The sequence below is a fragment of the Carica papaya genome, chromosome 4, assembly GCF_054855325.1.
Source record: "Carica papaya isolate Zhongbai chromosome 4, ASM5485532v1, whole genome shotgun sequence".
Classification (NCBI taxonomy): domain Eukaryota; kingdom Viridiplantae; phylum Streptophyta; class Magnoliopsida; order Brassicales; family Caricaceae; genus Carica; species Carica papaya.
In genome coordinates this window covers 544,590-562,050 of record NC_142312.1, presented here as the reverse complement: position 1 = coordinate 562,050, position 17,461 = coordinate 544,590, and the positions used below count along the sequence as shown (strand labels likewise).

The following is a 17,461-nucleotide window of genomic DNA, read 5'->3' as shown; positions in this document are numbered from 1 at the left end:
TATGTATGTATGTATGTATAACTGTGTGTGTTAAAGCGGGAGAAGAAACACATTGAATCTCTCCAGGAAATAATTATTAAAAAGAGAAACTTTAGAAAGCGAAAATTATTAAGTTGATAAGGATTAGTTTAACATAAAGAACAGTAACACGAACCAAATGGGAAACTAAAACCAGGATGAATTAGGAATACAGCCGGATTTTGCAGGTACTGAATTTGGAATACTTATATACATACAACCATGATTGTCGGACTGAATTAGAAAAAGGATAAATGAGTGGCTGCCCTTATAATAAAATATAGATGAATGATGGACGATGAACACAAAATACATCAACCCATTCTCGCAATGATTTCATGACTATTGCTTCTTCTTCTTCTTCTTCTTCTTCTTCGTCTACTTTTCCCTTGGGAAAATGAACAAATACTCGATCATGCACTGGTAATTTTACCCCCTTCAATGTCGTTCTCATTTTTCTGGGTTGTTTGTATAGGGTTTAGGCTGGTCTTTAACGGATAAGAGGCTTCCATTGCAATCCCGCACTTGCCATTTTTGTTCCTGGCAAAATTACGCTCAATCTTGATATACCCAGTGTCTCCCCAGTTGGTGCCCCATGAGTTCCTCACCAGCCAATAGTCCACCCCATTTTCGGTGCCGTACCCAACAATTATTACACCGTGATCTAGATCCGTACCACATTCCCCAGTAAAAACACCCTGCAACATGTCCGTTCATACATCTATTCTCAGTTTTAGTTCACTTCGAGTTTATTATACAGCACGAATTGAAATATTAGGAGCAAACTTACGGATTGGTAGTGCTGTAAATATCTGCCACCAGCTTCAATGGCGACACTAACAGGCTGATGAGCGACTGCCTTCTTCAATGCCATCTCATCCGAAGCCACCACATCTTCATACCCATCAATGCTCACAACCTTAGAATTCTTCTGAAATAACCCAAAATCAAGAAACCTAAATTAAAAATCAATTAGAAATTTTTAAATATATATTTGGGAAGAAGGAAAAACTAACCCGAGCAGGATCACAGTTGCCATTAACAGCATGGTAAGGGTAGTGTCGTTCGGTGTCTATGCCGCCATTTTCGGTTATGAACTTGAAGGCATAATCCATCAAACCGCCATTACATCCCGAATTGTATTGTCTGTCACAGTCTACAAGTTCCTGTTCGGATAAAGAGATAAGTTCTCCGGTCACTATCTGGTTTATGCCTTCCACTGCCGCTATTGTTGAAAACGCCCAGCAACTTCCTGTTCATCGTTTAAACCAATACATTAATTGTGAGTAATCACTAAGGAAAGTCCTAAAAATCTACCAAAGGGCCCAAAGTAGATTGGGCTAGAAGAGCCCATAAACTGGGAAGGCGCAACTGAGTCGTACTCTGCTAATATATATACAAATACCCCATTAACAAAATTTTGAAAAAAGACCCGCTAAAGTGTAAATCAAATTATTTCTCGATGATCCTACCAAGCTTCCTTCAAAATTAACAAATCAAAATACTGAACTTCTTTACTAACCGATAAATTTGTTGAAAAAGAAGAGAGATATAAACATACCGCAGTTGCCTTGATCTTTGATCGGCGCAACAGCACCTTTCTCTCTCCAGTCCACGCTCTCCGGCAACTCGTCGCCGACACTGAAAGCGTACCTCCGGCTAGCCGATTTCGCCTTCATGACTCTGCGCTTGGCGTCCGATACGGTGCCTAGAAACCGGGCCCGGTACTCTTCGTTGGTCAAATCGGCGAACTTCGTCAGGCCGAGCTTGTACGTAGCGTTTCGAGAGTTGTGCTCGTCGATAAACTTTAAATTGTCTTTGAAGATCCCAAACCTCTTCTCTTGCTCCCCTAAGTCGTTTTGTGCTTTTCCTTGCTTCGCGGCCCAGGATAAGTAGATGCTCATCACCTCATCGTCGGCTCTCCAGTTGGATGAGTGTTGATCATGATGATGATGATCGTGGTGTTGGTGGTTGTAAGTGAGGATGGACATGTCTGTGGCTAGAGATGAGGTGAAAAAGAGGGAGAGGAATAAGGTGATCACGATGGAGACTGCCATGGCCGCTTAGCGAGGTTTCTTTGAGAAGAAGGGAGCTGTGGACTGGCAGTTTGGTGGAGAGAAAGGGGGAAGGTTAGCGGGTTTATATAGGCAAAACGCGAAAAGCAAATCATTAAAAATAATTTAAAATATTTTGCAGAAAAAAAAAAAAAAATTTATTTAAAAATATGTAATATTAAATATTATTATTTAATTTTTTTTTCCGTTACATACATTATTTAATTTTCATGGTAAACTATATTATCGTTAAATATATATAAATGTGCTACAAATAATATTAATATATAGATTTTTCTACGATATAAATCTATATATTAATATTAAAATTTATCATATAGTATAATATTAAAATTATACTATATGATAATACATTAGTACCTCCACCATAAAATTTATCATAATTAAATTAAAATTGAATGAAATATTATTCCATCGATTTTTTATTCTAAAGTTGAATTCATCCCTCAATCTTGACCAGATGCAATATATTATCCTCTCTCTACACATACATACATATATATATATATATATATACACACACACACCCAAGAAGATCAAATGTATGTATTTCATATGTTGTTTTTTTTCCGAAAATATGGATTTAGAAAATCTATTTAATTATTAAATATACATACAACAATATCATCCTATCTCTCTACTTAAACCCACAAAAATCGTGGGAGTTCCGGTCTTCGTAAGAACTTTTGGACATCATAATATTGTATTCGATTGCTCAAACTACCGATTCAGTAATTTTTAATTATTAAATATTTTTATTCTTATTTTATCTTTATTAATTTTTATTTTATCTTTAAATTTAAATTTTATTTTTTATATTAAATCATAATAAATTTATTTTTTAATATTAAATAAAAAAATTTATTAAAAATTACAGTTTAAATAATTTTATAAATTAAATAATTTTTTTTTTATATTTTTTAATTTAATATTACATACAATAATATATATATATAAATTAATAATTTAATTAAATATACAATCATATCATCTTATCAATTTAAATTAAATATATATTATTATCATACATTAACATATAATATTTTTAAATACAATATAACTTTATAATTATTATCAAGTGTAATCACTAAATTTTATCGTATATAAATTATTTATAAAAAAATTAATCAAACAACGGCATAAAATATATTTAATAATTTATTATAAAATATATTAAATAAAAAAATGAGTTTAGTTGTGTAAAAAAAATTAAATAATTAACTAAAAAATAAATAAAAGAGAGAAATCACCTAGAACTTTCGAAGGTAATTAATTAGTGGCTGCTGCTGGAAACTGAGACTTGAAGTGCGTGCAATGGCATCATACAGTCTGCCATGTGCAGCCGACTACAGAATTCTTTAAAAGCGACCGCCGCCGCCACCACCACGTTGCTGATTTCCCCATTCGGCAAAAACCCTTAATTTAAATTATAAAACACAATATATATATATATATATATATACACACACGTATAAGTGAATTGGTATTTTAAATGTTTTTTTAATTACATATATGTTTAAACTTATGGTAATATTTTTCTTCGTAATATATGTAACGTATGTTTTGTATAATAATGTATAAGATGGTAGTTGTTCATGTTCGTGAATTCATACATCACCCAAAAAAACTGTATACACATGGTATTGTCATCGGCTTTACGTGTGCTAACTTGAAAGCGCATGCAAACCCTATATATATATATATATATATGAAGATATAAATTTATTATTCATAATTATAATTATTAATACGTTATAAAATAAGTTAATGTTAATTATTATAAATTTAAAAAACAAACATATCACCAGTTAATAACGAATTATTTGATTACATGTTATTATATGATCTTATTGTAAAAATAAGGGAAATGGTTGGACCAGAATTTTATGCACGCATTGATTGATGCCGTCGTCAGGACGTTGATTTCCGACTGGTGCTTTACCGAGGTTCTTACACTCTTCACGTGGATGGCGTTAGCACGCTCCGTCCAATTTGCATTTGCCAGCCTTCCGCTTTTTTTAATTAACGTAGATTTCGATATATAATAATATTATTTTTAATTACTTTAGAGATATTTTTATAACCTTTTTAATTAATAAAATATGCATTTTGTGTCGTGGCATGACGTTTGCTTGCACAGGGGGGGAAAATGAATTCTTCTTTAAATAATGATTTTAAATTATATATATATATATCGATTTAAATTTCTCAAAATTTAGTATATCATTTCTAGGGATAGAATGCAAACTTGTAGGAACTCCTACACTAGCTTTTATTTACAATACATACATACATATATATATATATATATATATATATATATATATACACTCACCATGTATGTTCCCTGCTACTTTCATGGTGATCGTGTAGTACTGTCAAGAACAACCATTGTTCTAAAAGGAATGAAAGTTTTATTGCCCTGCTTATGTATTTCTGCCGAATGATCCTGAGTCAACACAGCTATATAATTCCCTATTAGAAGATATTTCATGTATAAATTTTGAAGCATGTCAGATACAACTCCCTGCAAAGCAACGAGTGCAACAGGATGCAGCCCAGACCTAATTGACATGCCTTCTCCACAACCACAGAATATCAATAACCACAACAAAGAAAGAAAAAAAAAATATGGCGAGGGGAGAAAATGGAAAATGTGAAATTAAGAGGAACTCGAACTGAGGGTGCGTATCAATTTTTGTCCACTCTGTGAGGTGCCCTACGAAATATGTACCCACCGTTCGAAAGCTACCTGGTATCTCTGCATTTCACCTTTCCTATTTGAATCCTCTTGTTGCTGAATATCGGTGGTTTCAGATTCACTGATGTGTATTTCTTGGATGATGCTGCCGCATGTACATCTCAGTTTTCTTCGGAACGCTTCACAGAAACCTGGGCGTCTGCTGTTCTTGCTTCGTGCTTTCTCTTACTCCGGCGTTTTGATCTGGATGTTCGAGTCTTGGTAGGATGCTTAACATTACGCTCTTGGGTGTGTTCTTGGATGCCACTCGATGCTTTTATGTTAGATGGCAGTTCAGGAGGCGTATCAGGCCACGGGGTGCGCTTTGCCGGGACTGTGATCTCCAAAGGTGGGTCAATTATCCATCTGCATAAAACACTAACAGTCAGACTGCATACAAGGGGAAGACAAGATGACAAACTTGTCAATAATTTTTCAAAAGATATCCTTTCATTGCAGACAGCAATTCAGTGAATACAGAATTCTATACTAATAACAGGTAACAAAAAATTGGTTACCTGAAGAAACACAGAAAAATTTAACAGAAAAAATGCACTGCAAGCTGACAAATTTAGTCTGTTTCTATCCACTTCCTGATTCCTCCTAGAGCAGTTCTTATCGATCTTAAGGGAAAAAATTAAAACTACAACACTCCAATACACTAACCGTTGGAAATAGCTTATTTCAAACAAAAAAAAAAAACAAAGTATTGGAAATAGTAAGCAGACAACAATCTAATTTACAATACCTATCCTATGAAGGGATTGATAATCAATTGAATGACAAAAATATCTTCTAGATATTAAAATCGAGAAGTTGTAAAGCCATCTAAGATTCAAAACATTCTCGTTCTTCCATATTTTAGACCCTCGGCGGAGAATTTATACTTATATCGCATCACACTATAGAATCCAAGAGATGTATTTGGAAGTGTAGACTTATTAAATACTTCTATTGTGATAACTCAATCCAATATTGGAAAGAGAGATGATTATTAAGATACATATAAGAGCTCAAGTCCTGCGTTACCAATAATTTGAATTTAAATTTTTTAAGATAAATATTTTAGGTTCGAAAATTATTGGGTTAATAATGCTTGGTCCTAGGTCATTATAAATGGTATCATAACAGATACCAGTATGGTAATGATGTATGGTTTTAATGAGGACATTAATGATTTGAGTAGTAAAGATTGTTATAACTCACTCTAACATAAAAAAAAATATGCGATTATTTAAGTTCTATATAAGAGATTAGCTCATACGTTGCCAATAATTTGAGCTTAAACCTTTGAAGGACAATAGTTTAAGTCCAAAAAGTTGTTGACCTAGTATTACTTGAACCAAGGTATTACAAACGGTACGAGAGTACGTGGCACTTCAATGACTCCAACTGGTATGATTTTGGACTTTGTGGGACTTTAGATTTTTTTAAAAAAATAAAAAGTATATAGTTACTAATACCAAAGAGATCATATGCATTATTTACAAATCAATCAAAATATCTATAAAATCCCCAAAATCCTTGCTAGCATACAGTGGATAACCCCTTAACAAAAAATCAGAGTATAGAACAAAGTTGGATTCAATGCCCTTGAACCCCCTTCATTCCTCTCTTTCCAACTCACCTAGAAAGCAGCTTGGCGGAAGTAGCATCACTCTCCCATCCCAAGAATACCACTCTAAGCACATAACTCCTTTTTCGCATAACGTATTTCAAAAAAGGAAAAGAAAAACTCCTCTTTTGCAGAACCAGGTCCAATATCGAAAGACCATAGCCAAACTCCACAATCTTTGAGCAAATGGACACCATAAGAGAATACAATTACTAGACTTTACTCCGCTCTTGCATAATAACATCCATTTACAAAAACCTTCTCCCTTTCAATTAGATTATCCAGAGTTAGAATGCACTCCCGGACAATCTCCAATGCGAAGAGATCAATTCTCGGAGTAGCTTTCGATTTCCAAATCAGCCTAGTAGAAAAATTTACCTCCTCCAACTCCTCCCTATTAATATAATCATAATAAGATGTCACCAAGAAAACACCAGATGGATTTAATTTCGATGCAGCCTATCTCAAACTAATCCTTTCTAAATAATGAAAACATCTCCAATAAATTCATATACTCTGAAACCACCCAGTCATTTAAATTTCTCTTTAGGCCTATCTACCAACCCTCATGATCTCCTTACCCTGGCATATAATCTTTTACAGTGATATCTCTATCTAGGGCAACAGCAAAAATATTCAGGAATTGATGGCATAGAGCACCCCTCTCCATCTATTCATCTCTCCAAAAACTCACTCTAGCCCCAAACCTGCTCTCCAACTCATGCACTTGTGGAACACTCCTCTCTCCATGCAGATTCTCTTCCACAGGCCCAACTCATTTGGATCTTCAAGAATTTTAAAATAGCAGCCATAACCATCCAACCCATGCTTCACCAAAATAATTTTCCTCCAAGAACCTCCTTGATCCATCACAAACCTCCGCAGCCATTTCCCTTCAGGGTTCTATTTAACACTGTCAAATATTGCAAACTGAAACCACCCCTCTCCAATGGTGGTTTCACTCTATCTTATGCTACTAAGTGATATCTTTTTTGTCAATTGTGATTTGAAAGTGTAGGATGTGTGGTCTTCTTTTCATTTCTTTTTTAATAATATGATGTGCGGTCTTAATGAATACATCAATAATTTGGATGGGGAAGATTGCGATACTCCAATTCAACATTAAAAAGATAACGTGATATTAAACTCCATATAAGAGCTCAAGTCATAGACTACCAATAATCTTAATTTAAACTTTTGAAAACTACTGCTTTGGTCCAAAAGGTTATTAGGCTAGTAATGCTTGGTCTTGGGCATTACACTTCTGTCCACTCAAGCCATAATATATACATAAAACAAAAAAGCACAACATAAGTTCATGAACTGATCATCTTCTCTAGCATACTGCTTAATGTTTTTAGACACTTGGTCACAAACTTTCCCGAGCTAGGTAGTCTGGATTTGATCAAATATTAGATAGCTCAGTATACTAATTTGACAGGGAAAGAGAGGGTGCTCCAACAGCAGGAAGGTGCATGCAGCAAGGCCACATAAGAGCCGCCAAAATTGGTTTCCTACCAGCAGTACACAAAAGTCCCTTGGTTATTACCTGCTGATAATTTTTCATCAGCTAATATAGCTTCTTCTGGTTCCCAAAGAATGAGACTCTTTTCAATAAAGGACATCCCACCCTCAGCTCCCCGGTGGCAATAAAGTGACAAGTTGTAAAACAATTTATTTTACAAGGTTAAGCATTTCCAACCTCTATATGAGCATATACTTATTTATGTAATTTTAATATTTAAGGCATTTAGTACCACCCAGTACAAGATAATTCTTTCATTATACAAATTGCCAGACTACAAGACCAGCTAGGTAAGAGAGGAAGCACTTTTTCCTCTCATCGCAATGTTTTTTTCTTTTAATGGAAAATCCTCTTAATACAATTGTGAGGACACTCCTGACCAAAGGTTGCTTAGTATTGTCAAAGTACAATGCAACAATACTTAGCATAACTGTCAATGACAATTCTTTTTTTTTTTTTTTTGAAATAATGAAGCAAAGAAGCATTATTAATACTTAATCTCATTTAAACTTATGAAAAGTTGCTTAATATTGTCTCTATGTTCAACTTATATCCTAGAATCCACTAGGAGATCTTGGAATCCCAAAAAACAATGTTGGTAGCTTTTTCTATGAAAAAGTAAAGAAGATTTTGTGGTTTAAAACACACAGGATTTAAATATTTCTAGTGTATCTAAATCAAAACAAACTCTCATTACTCTACGAGCTTTATCGCATTAATTATTTTTTCCTAAGGAAGAACCTTATTATAAAATCTCTATATAATTAAAGTAGCACAAGAATTATAAGTAATAGCAATAAAATCTTATCCATGTTAAAATAAATCCTAAGACTTCAAATAATAACAGTAACAAGATCTTGTTTGTCTCAAATAAAAAAAATAAAAAAAAAATAATAGTAACAAGATCTCTTCTAATCTCCTCATTGTCGTGTCCACAGCATATTAGCAAAACTACAAGGATGATAAAATAACTGCATTTGAAAAAGTCCAAATCACTACTTCAGCTACCCATTGGAACAAACTTGTTAGGAGATTACGCCTAAACCAAATTGCTAACCTTTCAGAAGGGACTATTATATTTACCCACTTCTGAGTGAGCAAACCTTGATAAAATTACCAACACTTGAGGAATGCTACATTTTATTTAAGCCACCCTTGGGCTTGAAGAACATTATATGATATGAAGAATGCAAAAATATATGTTGACAAAATCAAGAGAAAAGACAACTTTTTTTGTGATGTTCTTTCCTTAAATAGCAAAACAACAGTTTTCCGTGAAGGCCACATACAGTTTTCATGAACTAGAGGGTAAAGCATGAGTTACAATTGTCTAGAGTAAAACCAAGCAAGATCGTCATAAATTTCAACTCCCACAGTTAAGCAGCGAATGACAAATGCAAGCAAATAAGAAAATGACCCGAACAGGCACTTTACGTTTCACTCCTGGGTCAAGGTCCAGAAATACAAGTCAAACAAGAAATTATTTTGTCTAACGGGTTTATGTTGACCTGGTTACTCTTTCTATTATTATTGAACACCTGTAGTAATCAGTAAAATATGAAATTATTGACGAGTATAAAATAATAGCATAAGGAGAAACCACGTAAGAATATACATGTTATACAAACTCATTCCTACCAAGGCTGACATGTCAGTAGAATTACCAGGATACTTAGAAAAGGAAAAGAAATTTGAGACATAGTCCTTAGATCGGCAGTGTCAGGTGGATTCACTTTCTACATAAATTTACAACCAGTTTTGTAACTTTAACATGCAAGACTCAGATCAACTACCTTGCAAAACTCAAACCAATTGATCATTTCCTATCGCCCATGTTGAGTACTAATTGATCATTAGAATTCAAGGACAACATATAATGGAAATTAATCATATAAAGAATAATTACCATCATCTATAAGACGCATCAAAATAACCACGTCAACAGTAAATATCTAATAGGAGTTAAAAAGATTAGATATCAAACAAACAATAGAAACAGAAAAATTGTTGGATGAAAGACTAACCCAGGAGGGAACTTGCTATCGGCCCGAGCTTCAACACGGAGCCACCAAAGCAGGACTTGGCGCCCACAGCTTCCAAGTGGCTCTACCATAGAAGTGTCCTTCAACAGAGATAATGGACTCTCTATATCCTCAGTGGGATCAAGTGTGTCAAGATCATTAACCCACTCTGGTTTTCCTTCAGTTTCCTTCCAAAGCAACCTGGAGTTCAACACAAACCCAGACCATTCCAGCTTCCTGGGCAACACAGTTGCCCTGTCATCAATGTAAACTGCATTCTTCCCACCGTAGGGCAATGAATTAAAAGTATGCCAACCAACCAACTTATCAGAGGAGTTACATGCTGGACCTTGAACAGGCATTGGCAGGTTCTCCTCCGCCTCCTTATCTATCAACAATGATGGCTCGTCTGCATTACCAGAATGAGCAAGTATCCCTACAGACAAAGCACCAAACCATTTTACATTCTGGATCTCATCAAAGAGCTCCATGCTATGCATATTGCTATCATCCGCAAACATCACAATCCCATCAAGCTTCTCTTCCCTGACAACTCTGCTCCAATTACACAAATAAACGTACTGTGTCAAGTTCAGATTCTAAGGATTACCTAAATTTCATTAACTCCACCATATTCACTCTTAAGATTCATATGTTTGAGTTGAAGCTCATATCGAAGTCATAAAAAGATTAACATAAACAGAAGAAATGAAGAAATTCAAGTAACGAACTGAACAAGAATTACCTCAAAGCGCGAAGCCGCATTTTTCCCTCCAGTTTGTGGCGATCCTCCCAAGAAAGAGGCATCCGCTCTTTGAACTCGAGATGAATCGTCCTCAACCCGGATTTAGCAATAATTGAAGCGGTTTCATCGGTCTTTCCACCTGCCTCCACGACAATCCATGTCAGATCATAAGGCACCAACATCAATGAGTGCATCACGCCGGTCAAATGGAGCGCCTGGAAAGTCCGCACATAAGTCGGGGTCACCACGATAATGGACCTGGGGTTCTTCACACCGAACTGCAGCCTCTGCTCCCGCTGCACTCTCTCAATGATCTGGTGCGCTTTCATGACTTCGACCGGGTTCGGGTGCGGCCAGGGACGGATCCGGATCCCGTGCCGGCCTACCACCACTCGTGAACTCGTTGTCGTCCTGTTCAGTACCGGCGGTTCAAGAGTCCTGACGGTCGGATGGACATCTAGGGTTTGGACCGGAAGGTCGCCGGAGGTAGTAGATGGGCGAAAGGGCGCCGTGTAAAGGTTGGTGGCGGAGGTTGAAAAAAGGAAAAAGAAGACTAACCGCGAGAAACGGTAGCCAAGCACCAAGCTGATCAAGCAACAGAGACCGTGTAGGACCAACCAGAATACGGCGGCCGGTGATTTAATCGCGGCGTCTGATGACGCATCCAACGGCGCCGACGATCTGAAGCTGTTGCTCCTCCGGTTTCCGTAACTCTGCTGCAACACAGAAAGCTTCATATTCTACCTAATCTCTTCTCTCTCGAGGTGAGTGTTCCCAGAGAGAGAATTGCGGGAGAGTACTGAGACTATCGATGGAAATTTGCTTTTTGAAGCTTTTACCAAATTTTGATTACGGTGGGAACATGAGGTTGGTGAACGAAGTTGATTAATCAAAAGGGTTTCTTTGGGTTTACGATTGAATCGATTTGGTCACTGTCTCTTTGTTGCCGCTATCTGCTTCTGGTAGAACACAACAACACAGTGAAAAGAGAGACGACGGAAAAAAAAAAAAAAAAAGGAAGGAGAAATAGACACCAGGCCCATGATCTAGGTGGCTCGCTTACAACTTAAGAGTTTCGGACATTAAAGCTCCATTTTTCGTATTAGGAGAAAATTTACCGTACATTTATTCAGACACTGTTCAATGGGTAGCAGACCGTCAAGGTCAAACCCTCGGTTCGCCTGGATGAAAACGGGAAGTCCAAGGTCATTTTAGAAATTTGCAGCCAGAGGATTTTTATCTTTATACCTTGAGTTGGATACGTGGCCTAATGTGATAGGGCCTTCTTTAATACAATCTGTAACAGACGGTAGGATAAAGATTTCTTACAGTGAGAATTAAGGACTAACCACTTGATTAAGACTTCGGGATTTGGTAAACCACAGCATCACTAGCGATCGCCAATCGTGATTGGTGATTAGGTCAACGGTCAATCGCGAAGGTTGGCCGTCCGATCGAAGGGCGAAAAAACGTAAGGACGAAGGAAGGTAGTGCTGGGATCCTGTGCGGAAGGGCACGGGAAAGCTATAATTGTATCTTTTTCCCTATTCCCCCTCGTCATAATGTCACAAACATTTTAATCAACCCAATACTATATATATATATATATTTGATTGTTACCATGTTTAATTATTACAAAGTTGCAACATAAAATACTATATTCGTGTTACATATATATATATACATATATACTCACACACTTAATATATATGACTAATTTAATTATTATATCTCATTGAGTAAAATTAAATATTCATTAAAACAATAATAATAATAATAATAAATTAAACAATCTAATTAAAGAAACCCACAACTAATTCCGATTGAGATGTTTTCATTATTCTATAAGTATTAATCCTTGTTTTATACTTAATTAATTTTCGTAATATAATAATATAAAATTAAAACCCCAAAAGAATGTTTGCTTCAAAGCAAAGACTAACCAGTAAGTCAGAAATCTGAAGCTCACGAGTCTTACCATTCAATTTTGATTATTTTTTATTCAATAATTTACAAAAATTTTATTAAATATTAATAATCTTGTTAATTAATTATAATTATAATTATATTACAGTGAAAGTTGACCCACTGCTTAAAAATTAAATCTTGAAATTGGGCTCTAATTTACAGACTTGGCCCATTTTTTGAACTTGTTATGAAGTCCTAAGAGATTTGGGTCAAATTAAACTTAGGGTTCGTATAATTTCAATGTGGGCTTGGAAATATAAATTCCTATAAGAGCTTTTCTAAATAAAATTTTAATTTTTTATAATTATAGTTTCATTATAAATTATAAATAATAAAACTTCCCCACAAAAAAAATTATTATATAAGCATATATATATACACACACACACACACTCACATAGACATAATATATATATATATATATATATGTATTATGCATGCATTATACGAGATTGTATGCGTACAACAACCGTGCTGGATTTTGTCTGGTGGAGTGGACTCAATCTAATCCTACAATATGCCAATAATTGCTTATAAAAAAAATTAAATATTTACTTAACACCAAAATATTGGTCCATTTTTTCTTATTAATTTATTTAATTTTTTAAAATATATTTATTATAATATTAATTTTTACTATTTTATAATATGATTTATATTTTTTTCTTACCTAAATATTACTTTCGTAAATAAATTTTTTAATATATTTTAAATATATCATTCCCAATGAACTTGGGTACTCGTTTAAAAGCAAACCCATTAATTCTTTATACATATTATGTGTGTGTGTGTGTGTGTGTGTGTGTGTGTATATATTAAAGTTAAAAAATTTAGGTAAAATAATTTATTATATTAAAATAGGATTTAATGAAATAAAAAAAGCATTAAATTATTGACCGAGGAAGTCAACATTTAGGCAGCTAACTCCATCACGTTTTCTCCTCATGATTTAATTCTTTCCACTTTCCGTCTTTGACTTTCTGTCGACACGTAGTCAGGCTTCTTTAAATCACGCCACACGTGCCGACGGACTACGACCTCCAATCACGCAATTTCTTTGTCTTAACCGTGCAATTTTTTTTTTTTATTTATTATTCCAGCAATAATAATAATACCATTTATTTATACTCATTTACATATTTTTAAAATTTATTATTCGTGTGTGTTAAGTACAATATAATATACGTTAATTTATACCATATGATATTCAAAATTTAATTTTTTCTTAAAATAATAATATAAAAATAATTGTACATATATAATTTTATGACTATATTTAAAGATGGAGAAATAAATTTTATTCAAATTATTTCGGACTACCGTGACAGTTTGTATCACTTTAAGATCGTAAAAACAGCTGCAGTCAATAAATTAATTGTACGGGCAACGGATCATTATCACGAGTAAAAAATTATATTCACTGATGCTCAAGCCACTGCAAAACACTATAAACAATTACATTTTCGATTTATTGAAATTAAGTATCATATTGGAATATTATAAAGTTTTACTACGGGTTAGATTAAATATAAAGGTCATGTGGGTCCGCAAGCAAGCTTATTTTAATGAGATAAGTTCATAAATTTTTTGTATGAAATGTTTCAGTAATGACAATCATTAGTAGTTATATTTTTTAAAAAAATAATATAAAGTGAAACAAAATAAATTAACAACTATATTTTTTAATTAAATTATATTTTAATTCATTATGTTTATTCTAATTAATAAAAGCTATATATTTCAAACTTTCTATTCAATATAAAAAGATAATTAACTTTATAAAATTAAATTCAATTTGATCGTGATATATAATATATTATAAAATAACAAAAAATATATATATATAATTAAATTTATAATATTTAAATAAATATAAAAATTTATAATTGCTAAACATTGCATTATAATTGTGCACAAATAATATTTAGTTGCAAATAATGCCTAAATTTAGGCATCAACATTAAATACGAGAAGACAGTGGGTGTGATTAGCAAATCTCTGCCCCAGGACCCAACGTTAACTGAAAAGTCAACTATATCATGCTGGCACCAACCAAAACTCTATTACTCTATTTAAAATCTCTGCCCGAGATCAGACGGTCGAGGACACAACTTTGACCTGATCTACCTCCTTCGTTCCCAACGGGCCCCACTTCTCTGATGAGGTCAATTCCCTGACATCTCACTTCACCTTTTGAAAAATTATACATATTATTCTTATATTTATTGTAATATAAAATAAAATTAATTTTGCAGTTAGTAGCTTAGAATAGAAATAGATTTACTTCAATAGATATTATATTTAATTTAATTAGTATATTGAAACTTCAAATTTTGACGTTATAAATTTTGTAAGAATAAAAAAATATATATTAATTTGAATTTAAAAAGAAAAAAAAATTACAGTAAATAATACGTCAAAATAAATAGTTTCACGTAATAATTTCTACACCCCGGTCCCAGTTTTGACTCAGTGGAGGCCCTTTATCAACGCCACCACTCTCCTCTTTTGCTTTTCAATTTTTCTTTTTCTTTCTTCTTCCTTTCTTCCCCCTCTCTCTCTTTGATGTTCGTGTTGTTACAGAGACATGGCTGTGGAGCTCATGATGGGTTACAGAGGCGATAGTTTTACAGCCAAAATGGAAGACAACGCTGTTCAAGAAGCCGCGGCATCTGGACTCGAGAGCGTTCAGAAGCTCATCAGATTGCTCTCGCAGCAAGAAACCAATATCCATCTTCATCACCATCACCATCAACAACACCAACACCAACACCAACACCAACACCAACAATCGTCTTCAACCTCCAGATCCTGTGCTGTTGACTTGGAAATGGACTGCAAGGTCGCCGCAGACGTCGCCGTTTCAAAGTTTAAGAAAGTCATCTCCCTTCTCGGTCGAACCCGAACGGGTCACGCGCGTTTCAGACGGTCCCCCGTCATGTCCAAGAACACTGACTCCACTACCAGTAGCCATGGCCAGCAGAATCAAGCTCCGGAAACTAAGGTGTATCACGCTACGCCGATCCAGCAGATTCCGCCTTTTTCTCCGCATCAGCCACGCGATTTCTCTGTCTTGGTGCCCAAGAGTGGAGTAGTCGAGAGAAAAGATTCATCGTCTGCGACGATTAATTTCTCGTATTCCTCGCCTGGGAATTCCTCTTTCCTATCGTCTTTGACGGGAGAAAACACTGAGAGCAAGCACCAACCACCACCACCGCCCCCTTCCTCCTTGTCGGCGCCGTTCCAGATTACGAATCTCTCTCAGGTCTCCTCAGCCGGTAAGCCGCCGCTCTCTTCTTCTTCTTCTCTGAAGAGAAAGTGCAGCTCCGACAACTTGGGCTCCGGCAAGTGCGGCAGCACCTCCACTCGCTGCCATTGTTCCAAAAAGAGGTACTTCAATCTCCGATCTCTGCTTAATAATGCTTAGATCGTAATCATTTTGATCTTTAATTAATGTCTTCTTCTTCTTCTCCGTTTTTTCTTGCTCTACTTAAACAGCAGGAAGCTGAGATTGAAGAGGGTGGTTAGGGTTCCGGCGATAAGCTTGAAGATGGCGGATATTCCACCAGACGATTACTCTTGGAGAAAATACGGACAGAAACCCATCAAAGGATCTCCTCATCCAAGGTATATTCCATTTATTCTCTGTTCTTCTCCATTAACGTATACCCCTTTTTGTTTTTCTCACTCCAATTTCAAATCCACCCACCAAATTAATCCTATAATAATGGGTCCTTTCATAAACGATAATCCTAACGATCCTGACTCAATTAGTGAAATGACTTAACTATAATAATGGGTTTTGGCGGCTGTTTAATCCTGAACAGGGGATACTACAAGTGCAGCAGCGTGAGGGGATGTCCGGCGAGAAAACACGTAGAGAGAGCTCTGGACGATCCGTCGATGCTAATTGTGACCTACGAAGGAGAACATAATCACAGTCTCTCAGTTGCAGAGGCTAGTAATCTCATCTTAGAATCATCTTAGAATCACCAGTTCTGGAAAACGGGTTTGCGTTTCATTTCAATTCTGCAGAAAAAAACAAAAAGATTGAAACGGCCGGCACCGAGCTGGATCTTAGTATTAGTTATAGTTGGTAGTTGTACTTGAGCTGAAAATCCATAACCCAAAAAAAAAAAAAAAAAAGCTCAAGCTTAATTTTATCTCGAAGGAGAAATTGGGGGGTTTAATTTGTTCTTTCTTTTTTTTTTTTCCCTTGTACAATATTAAATATATTTATACATTGGCGATGTGGGATTAATTCCCAGCTTTCTCCTCTCTGCTAAATATTTTTATATTATCCCAAGAAACACCCTAGTGTCAAAATCATCGTTAAACGTGTTCGTTCCTTTTGTTTCTTGGAAAAAAAAAATATGACATACACAAAAATTTCAATGAATTTGGTTAAATAAAGAAGCTACCCATTTAAGATCATCACCAGACAAACACATAATTTCGTGTAAATTTCAAAAAGTTTATTGCTTGTTCATCAAAACAAAAGTTGAATTGAGTTAGAACTCTGAAAACCCTAAAAAAATACTTCACTCCATCATCTCATTTTGGTATTTCAGAAGGTGGATTTGGTGGTAGATTTGAAACCCAAAAACAAAGAAAAGAAGTGGGTCAAAGAAATAGCAATTTGTGGACCAACATGTCATATTAGGAACGGTTGACTTTCAAAATATATATATATATATATGTATATATATGTTGATGGGAGTTGCCAGTTGGAGCTCATAATTTACTACAGGTTG

General features: G+C 34.9%; 3 protein-coding genes across 4 annotated transcripts; 1 reads left to right on the top strand and 2 right to left on the bottom strand.

Moving 5' to 3' along the window:
* Positions 1–90: 90 nt before the first annotated feature.
* On the bottom strand, positions 91–2,139 carry LOC110814316 (cysteine proteinase1). The gene is made up of 4 exons (XM_022041736.2): positions 1,580–2,139; positions 1,035–1,270; positions 809–949; positions 91–716 (listed from the first exon to the last, which is right to left on the bottom strand). The coding sequence occupies exons 1-4, from the start codon at positions 2,073–2,075 to the stop codon at positions 432–434; spliced, it is 1,158 nt and encodes a 385-aa protein (XP_021897428.2). The 5' UTR covers positions 2,076–2,139; the 3' UTR covers positions 91–431.
* A 2,422-nt stretch (positions 2,140–4,561) lies between these two features.
* On the bottom strand, positions 4,562–11,833 carry LOC110814314 (beta-1,4-xylosyltransferase IRX14-like). The gene is made up of 3 exons (XM_022041735.2): positions 10,740–11,833; positions 9,998–10,549; positions 4,562–5,199 (listed from the first exon to the last, which is right to left on the bottom strand). Exons 1-3 carry the CDS (start codon positions 11,474–11,476, stop codon positions 4,956–4,958), a joined length of 1,533 nt encoding a protein of 510 aa, XP_021897427.1. The 5' UTR covers positions 11,477–11,833; the 3' UTR covers positions 4,562–4,955.
* Positions 11,834–15,203: 3,370 nt separating this feature from the next.
* Positions 15,204–16,994, top strand: WRKY15 (WRKY DNA-binding protein 15). Of its 2 annotated transcripts, none has more exons than XM_022041926.2 (3): positions 15,204–16,097; positions 16,209–16,334; positions 16,535–16,994. In XM_022041926.2, exons 1-3 carry the CDS (start codon positions 15,295–15,297, stop codon positions 16,692–16,694), a joined length of 1,089 nt encoding a protein of 362 aa, XP_021897618.2. In that variant the 5' UTR covers positions 15,204–15,294; the 3' UTR covers positions 16,695–16,994. The 2 variants fall into 2 exon arrangements, with proteins under 2 accessions (XP_021897618.2, XP_021897617.2); XM_022041925.2 differs by having other exon boundaries at positions 15,208–16,097; positions 16,206–16,334.
* The last annotated feature ends 467 nt before the right edge of the window (positions 16,995–17,461 follow it).